Raw genomic sequence first — 7,794 nt, 5'->3', positions numbered from 1 at the left:
TCCTTCTTCTCTTCCGTCACTTCTACTTCCTTCTTCTCTTCCGTCACTTCTACTTCCTTCTTCTCTTCCGTCACTTCTACTTCCTTCTTCTCTTCTGTCACTTCTACATCTTTCTTCTCTTCTGTCACTTGTACTTCCTTCTTCTCTTCCGTTACTTCTATTTCCTTCTTCTCTTCTGTCACTTGTACTTCCTTCTTCTCTTCTTTAACTTCAGCATCCTTCTTCTCTTCTGTCACTTCAACATCCTTCTTCTCTTCCTTATATTCAACCTCCTTCTTCTCTTCAGTCACTTCTACTTCCTTCTTCTCTTCTTTAACTTCAATTTCCTTCTTCTCCGCTTCTTCTGCGGCCCCTTCCGGCTCCTTCTTCTCTGCTTCTCCCGCTGCCACTTCAGGCTCCTTGACGGTGTCTGGTTTCTTCTTCTCTGGCTCTGGCGTGGGGGGCTTGGGCGCGGTTAGCTCACGCTTGTTGAGCGCTTCTTGAACAAGCTTCTTGAGTTCATCAAGGGCTTTCTTCTGCGCCTCGGGGAGATCGCCGACGACGTTGGTCTCCTCCTTGAACGAAACCGATTCGGAAATCTTGTCTTCAACAGCGGTCTGGACCTTCTCCTGGGTTTCAGTTTCAGGTTCGGGTTCAGGTTGAGGTTGAGGTTCGGGTTGAGCTTCGGGTTGAGGTTCGGTGGTAGGTGCGTTGTCGAGAGGGACAGGGTCCACAACGGGCGGCACTTCCTGAGGGGGAGGTGGGTTTTGGGTTTCTTGGGCCATGGAGTAAGAAGGGTGGTTGTTGGTGGTGGTGTTATTGTCGTTGATGAAAGGTTGAAGGGTTGAGGGAAGAAAATAGAGGAAGATGGATGGGTGGGTGTGGAGAGAAAGTGATTATGTTATGTTATGCTGATTGATGCTTGAAACCAGTCTGTCATGCCAGCAGATACACCACTTTCTTTCTCATTTCGTGGGTCCCTTCTCCCCTTAATCATTCTTCTTCTTTCTCTCTCTCTCTCTCTCTCTCTCTCTCTCTCCGTAGATTGAATATTACCACACCCAATCCAAACAATCTATTCTAAAACTTACCAAAGAATAATTTTTAGTGCCAACCAATCACACCTTCATTTTCAAATTAATAATCATAAAATCAACGTACACATGAACATTCACTTCTCTCCTCTCACAAGTAACATTGCTTCTAACCTAATCAATATTCAATGCCCTGATCTTCCTCACGTCATTTCAAAAACTACTATTTTCAATCCAAATTTAAACTCTCCAATTCTCCCTCTACTTTTCAAAAATCAAATTAAACACATTCAAACACAGCGTTGAATTGAAGGAGAAGAAGGGAATCCACGAGGCTAACCTGAGGCATGCGATGAGTGATAGCACGCACAACTATAAGCCATCCCAAAGCTAAAGTTGCAGAGAAGGCCAAAACCATCAATCAGAATCCACTTTTTTTTTTTTTTTCTAATCTCCTTCCTCTTTCCTACTTTTTACATTATTTTAAACCTATTCCCAATTCTCACAATTATCAAAAATAAAATATTCTTTTAAATAAGTTTTGAAAAACACATATTTATCGTAGTTGTATAGCTCTATCTCTGTCGTTTAGGGAATAACTTGAACGACAAAGCAGATTAGAATGGTTGACTTTATGACCAAACAACTGTTGAACATGGTGGCATCAACAATACTAGCTCTCAGCCCACCATTTTTATCAAATTTAACATATTTTATGTTTTAATTTATCTTAATGTAAACAAAACAAGTCTTTAAAATTCATTTTTTTTTTCTCTTTTTATGACCAATTTAATCATTATACAGTATTTATCATACTTGCAATTAATTTCTAATTATTTTAAATTAATTATTTCCCTTTTGAAAAATAATTGAACTAAATATCATATATACGGCTGTATTCGAACGTACAGCGTGATTATACAACTTTAGTATATCCAATTAATTTACAGACTAATATGCTTTTCTGTCTTTTACTAAACAAATACATTATTCTTTAATAATAGACGCAAAAATAATAGTTTACTCACTCAATATCTTTATTGAAAAGTCAATTCATCACTGTATTCGAATAAAGCTTATGCATTACATTCCAATAAACAAAAATAAAGTTTGTAACGAAGGATTCAATTTGATTTCTCATATCTTTTATTTTATTTATAAACTTTATGCCAGTGCAATTAATGTTTAAAACAGCTGTGTATAACATATATTCAGAATTATTACAACACAAGAGCGGCTATTTAAATTTATACTGCTAAAATATATATATTTAATAGAATTTTTTTATCATGTTAAAAATAAAATAGAAAGATTAAATTGTAATTTTAAATAAAGAAGGGCTGTGATTGGGGAAGAGCAGGAAATGAAGAATTATTGCGAGAAAAAAAAGCAAAAGAATGATAGAAACAGAGTGGTGAGTGGTTACGTGCGAAACACCAAATTGTTGTAGGTGCTTATGCTAAGCAAAAACCCATTCATATTTTTTTAATGAATACCTCTGAAACTGGCCATCGTCTAATGATTATTAATGTATTAAAATACAATCTCTCCTTTTCAACTTTCTTCTATTGTTTTTTTAGTACGAAATGTATTTGTTTGCCTTTCTCACCTTTGTTCACTATTCTGACTTTTCTTTTCCCATCAAATCACTTTCATTTTTTTAATTTAACCCTCGCTATCAATTAATATCACAATTTTAATCTTATCATCTATTCTTACACCCATTTCTTAACACGCAACCCATTATTCATACCAGTCATTGGAACTCGATATAAACGTAATTTATGAATATATTTAGTATGTTAAAGATATAAATTTTAAATCTAAATTAATCTTATCACAAACATCCATTTATATAGTTTAAATTAACTTTATTTTTAATTAATATGAAATTTTTAATATATTTGATAATCAACTAATATATGCATATTGTCTCATTTCACACTCTTCAATTCAATTATTTAACCTACAAATTTTAACAATTTTGGTGTAACTTAAAGATGTCATTAGTTTAAATTATTTTGTAATTGATTTTCACATAAACACTTCTATAGAACTTGTTATTTAAATTTATTAGTTTAGAGTTTAGATAATGAAACTCTCATTAACATCTTTGTTGACTAAACATCAAAATTAGACTTGGCCATCATCCAACTAATTCTTTCTTTCCATAATTAAAAAATAAAAGTATATTTTATACGAATAAACGCAAACAATAAATATTTTGATCGTATGAAACAAACTAACATATATAAACAATTCTTTTGTAATGAAGACGATAATTTTACTAAGCAAATTATCACTAGCCCAATATGTATAAAAGATCTCACTGTATTACACATTTTTCACTAGATGTAATTCCCATAACTTAAAAATATAAAAAGTCACAGAATAAAAGTAAAATATAAGTTTGCAATGACCTTTTAGTATGACAAAAAATAGTAAAATACTTTCTAGTGTATAAAAAAATTAATGATATTTTAACAATATCTTTTAACAACATTTTAATATTGGTATTATTCTGTGATTGATTTAAAATTACTCTTTAATCAATAATAATAATTATAAATAGTAACATGGACAAATAACATAATAACACGTAAATAGTATTAAAATATTATAAAAAAATATTATCATAGTATTATTATCCTATAAAAAAAACCCAACATAATAAAATAACCCACAAAAGAACAATAAATAAGAGGGGGAATGACTTAGACAGAACCACAAAACACTGTCCTTGGAAAACAAAATACCTTAAGGCATAAATAGAACAATGATTATTAGATACTACCATGAGACTTAGCTAGTTACCCATGAGAAGGTACTTTTCTCTAAACTTAACTTAAACTCTACCTTTTGTAACACTGAAAATTATGTTCATGGGAGTATGAGGACGGAGATGGTTGGCGTTGTACTTGAGCTTTTGAATCAAACTCAGCAAGTAGACAACCAGCCATTTCTTAGAGTTAGAGGCTTTAGGTGGTGGTGACTCTTTGAGACCCTTCACGTTGGCTCTCATTCTTAAGGACTAGACTGGCTCAGTTCATAAAATAAAATAGACCATGGTCGGTCGGTTCATGGGCCAAATATAAAAATTAAACAAAAATTCTAACACCATGTATATTTTTTAAAATCAAGTCCTGTATATTTGGAAGTTGATTCTCTAATTTAGAAGTCGAAATACAGCAACAGGTACAATCAATTACAGGGTTTATATGTACAATAAAAATATAATTTTCACCCCATATAGTCTTTTTTTCACTCCATGAACATGATAGAAGAATTGACTATTGTCGCCTGATACCTTTGTTATTGTAAATGTAAGATTTAGCAAAGTAAGTGAAGAGGGCCAATCCCATGACACTGAGAGCAGCAAGTAGCCAGTAAAAGTAATTAAGATGCGCCTTGTTCAGATTATTAGCAAACCAACTGTCTTCTCCGTCTTTACTTGTCACTTTCTCTATCACGGAAATCAGAAAGCCGCTTATAAAGCTCCCAACACCAAATATGCTCAAGTACAGAGCAAGACCCATGCTTCTTAGTTCATTTGGGACCTGGTCATAGAAAAACTCCTGCAGACCAACCATTGTAAAAACTTCAGAGATTCCGAACAACATATATTGGGGAACTAACCACCATATACTCATTGGAACAGTTGCATTAGGTTCATCTACAACACCATACTCTTGAGCTGTTTTCAATCTCTTGGTCTCTACAAAGGCTGCAAATACTACAGTGAACACGGATAAAAAAATGCCAGTCCCAATTCTTTGCAGCATTGTTATGCCTGAGGGTTTGCCAGTGATAGCTCTCGCCGCTGGCACAAATAAGCGGTCATAGATGGGACTGAAGAGAACGATGGCCGCAGTCGTAAGTGTTTGAAGAGATGCAGGAGGTATATCAAAGCCAGGTAACAGTGTTCTCTCCAAAGTAACCCCTTGCTTAGTAAAGAATGTTGGAACTTGAGCAAAGACTATAGCATAAATCAGCGTTGTAGACCAAATGGGAACCAACCTTAGTACTGCTTTAGCTTCTTCCACTTCACTTGGGCTACAACTCTCCTCTTCTATGGAATCCTCATCCTTTAACTCTAATAACGCTTTGTTAAGGAACCTGTCAATGTGTAAAACACTGTAAATGAACTTGCGCAGAGCGTTAAAACAAAACTCAAATGGGATTAAGAATGCCAAAACAATCAGAAATTAGCATGTGATTCTCACTCGAACTGTTCAGAACTTTGATGAGGAAGTATTCCATCACGTTCTACTTTGATAGCTGTGGTTGAATGGTTGGTTCGCCGATTTTTTATAGCAGCGACAAATACACGGCCAATTCTGCGAAAGGGCCTTTTGTCTCGCTGCTGAATGGTAAACCTGTATGTCATTGTTCCTAACAAGAAAACAATTAATGCAACAATCATGACAGCGCAAGGAATTCCAAATCCAAGAACCCAACTAAGGTTGTCCTGAATATAGTTCAAGATCGAAAGAGTTGCTAAGCATCCAGCACACATAGTGAAATACCACCAATTAAAGAACGTGCTTCTATCTTTGTGCTCCTTTGGATGTTGTTCATCAAATTGATCTGCCCCAAAAGCCTGAACACAGGGCTTATGTCCACCTTGCCCAATGGCGATCAAATAAAGAGAGATGAAAAACAAAATTATTTGCCAGCGAGGAGAGCATGATTTCAATTCATTGTCGACTTGACACTCAGAGTTGGAGAGAGAAGGAAGCAGAGCTGATAGTGTTAACAGTCCAAGACCCTGTAATTCATATAAAGCCATGGATTAACATCAAAACAATGTAAGAACACATGTTTCACAATGAAAATCCTCTCTTTTTTTCTTCTTTTCGTTCACAGAATCTAATTGTGTCAATTTAAATCATCGTATCTAACTTTATTTAATTTTCCATTGACTAACAATTCAAGCTAGCACAGAAAAACAGAAACATACTGGAAATGACTGTAATCAATCATCATATAGAACTATAACCTATTATTTAAAATAATTTATATAGAATGCATAAATAATAAAGAATGCATAATCTTTTCTTTAATTAAGTCGTTCATGGGGGAAATAAATTTCAATGATTTGGCTCTTTCAATTAATTGGTTTGAAAGCATTCCTTGTGTTAAATCGTAAAGTTGCTTGAATTTTATATAGATTTTAATGCTAAATATTTTTTTTCTCAGTAGAACACAGGTCAGGGTTACACCAATTTTCACACTTGTTTTATTTGTTTTAAGTCAAAAACCAAGAATAAAAATGACATTTTAGTATTATTAAAGATTATATGATTTTTACTTTTTGAAATGTACTACATTTTTTAACAATCAAATGAGTAAATTAAATGTATTACCATTACTTTCTAGACATGTATCTGTTAATCGAAACTAGTTTCACACATCCCTCTGAAAAATGTAAGAAATATAAAAGTGTAATTATTATTTATTATTATTGAAAGAAAAGATAGAACTAAAATTATGTTTAACATCTTCGTGTAAAATAAAAGTTGTAGTTATACCAAATCCAATTAAATAAAAGATATAAAAAAATTATAATAAGGTGCAGGAAACTTTTATAAATTGTTAAGACAAGCGTAGTTTTTAACTATTTGTAATTTCAACTATATTTTCAATTTTTTTAACTTTAATTTTAAAGAAGTTTTTAAGACTAAATAGTCAAGTTAAATGTTATCTTGAAATTCAAAAGTATTTTAAAAATATACATATATTTATTTATATAATAATTGAAAATTCTAATTATGTTAACTAATAATTAGCAATTATTACAATTAATAAAGCCTGTTAAATAGTCCTAACTCATAAGAAAAAGTTGACCGTCTGTATAATGAATAACATTTGGAATTGATGAGCATGGAACTGTATGCTCTACTCTTAATAATAAATTTATTACAATCATTTCATTACTTTCACTTATATTTTAATGATTTAAATAAAATAAAATAAAACAAAATATATTACGAAGAATCACTACGATCAACTAACTATTAAGAACCGGTGGTTGTGAATATGAACAAAATGGCGAATTGAAAGGTAGAAAAATAATATGGTTTTTTAATAATTTGTTTGAACACATGTTATTATTAAAATGGTATTTGATAAATAAAAAATATAAAATGAACAGGAGTGAGTGAGTGACCAGAATGTAGACGAGGGAAGCGAGTACGATGGTGCGGTAGCGGCCGAGACGAGAATCTGCAAGGAAAGCACCGGCGAGAGGAAGCAAGGAAGCAGTTCCCGACCAAATGTTGACGTTTTCTGCGGCGGTGGCGGTGCTCTGATGAAGAGGCCCCGTGAGATACGATATCATGTTCCCCTGAATCCCGTAATACGCAATCCTCTCCGCCACTTCCACGCCTGATTTCATTTTCACACATGTTACACTCCTTCTTAATTCAACTTTAATCAATCACTGCCTTACCTTACCTATGATAAACCAAGCGGATCTCCACGACCCAGATTTGGATCTCACGGCGCATCCACCGCTGTAGTCAACCGCGCCAACCACCACATCGTCCCTCTCCTCCTTCTCTTCTGCTACCACCACTGCTTCTTCCAACTCATTCCCCATCCTCCTAATCTCTTAACCTTACTTTCTCACCCTCTTCCTAATAAATACCACTCACCCAAATATCTTCCTCTCTTCTACACCTCTTCCAATTTATCACCCTCAATTCATTTCTCAATAAAAAATAATCTAATTCATTTTAGTCTAAAATACCTAATCATTCCGATAACAAAGACAAAAAAA

The 7,794-nt window shown here is 33.5% G+C and overlaps 2 protein-coding genes across 2 annotated transcripts in view; both read right to left on the bottom strand.

Annotated features, from left to right (window-relative positions):
- The window catches only part of LOC106777964 (patellin-3), a 3,007-nt gene extending 2,033 nt beyond the window's left edge, over positions 1–974 (bottom strand). The window contains exon 1 of the mRNA XM_014665812.2: positions 27–974. Within this exon, the coding sequence (XP_014521298.1) occupies positions 27–764 (738 nt within the window). The 5' untranslated portion in view covers positions 765–974. The remainder of the gene's footprint in view (positions 1–26) is intronic.
- Positions 975–4,111: 3,137 nt separating this feature from the next.
- Positions 4,112–7,762, bottom strand: LOC106756615 (protein NRT1/ PTR FAMILY 5.10-like). Its single transcript, XM_014639109.2, has 4 exons — positions 7,470–7,762; positions 7,183–7,400; positions 5,237–5,781; positions 4,112–5,129 (listed from the first exon to the last, which is right to left on the bottom strand). The coding sequence occupies exons 1-4, from the start codon at positions 7,612–7,614 to the stop codon at positions 4,304–4,306; spliced, it is 1,734 nt and encodes a 577-aa protein (XP_014494595.1). The 5' UTR covers positions 7,615–7,762; the 3' UTR covers positions 4,112–4,303.
- Positions 7,763–7,794: the final 32 nt, after the last annotated feature.

Source organism: Vigna radiata, chromosome 2 (genome assembly GCF_000741045.1).
Source record: "Vigna radiata var. radiata cultivar VC1973A chromosome 2, Vradiata_ver6, whole genome shotgun sequence".
Taxonomy (NCBI): Eukaryota; Viridiplantae; Streptophyta; class Magnoliopsida; order Fabales; family Fabaceae; genus Vigna; species Vigna radiata.
The sequence above is the reverse complement of the archived record's forward strand: the minus strand, read 5'-3'. Positions and strand labels throughout refer to the sequence as shown.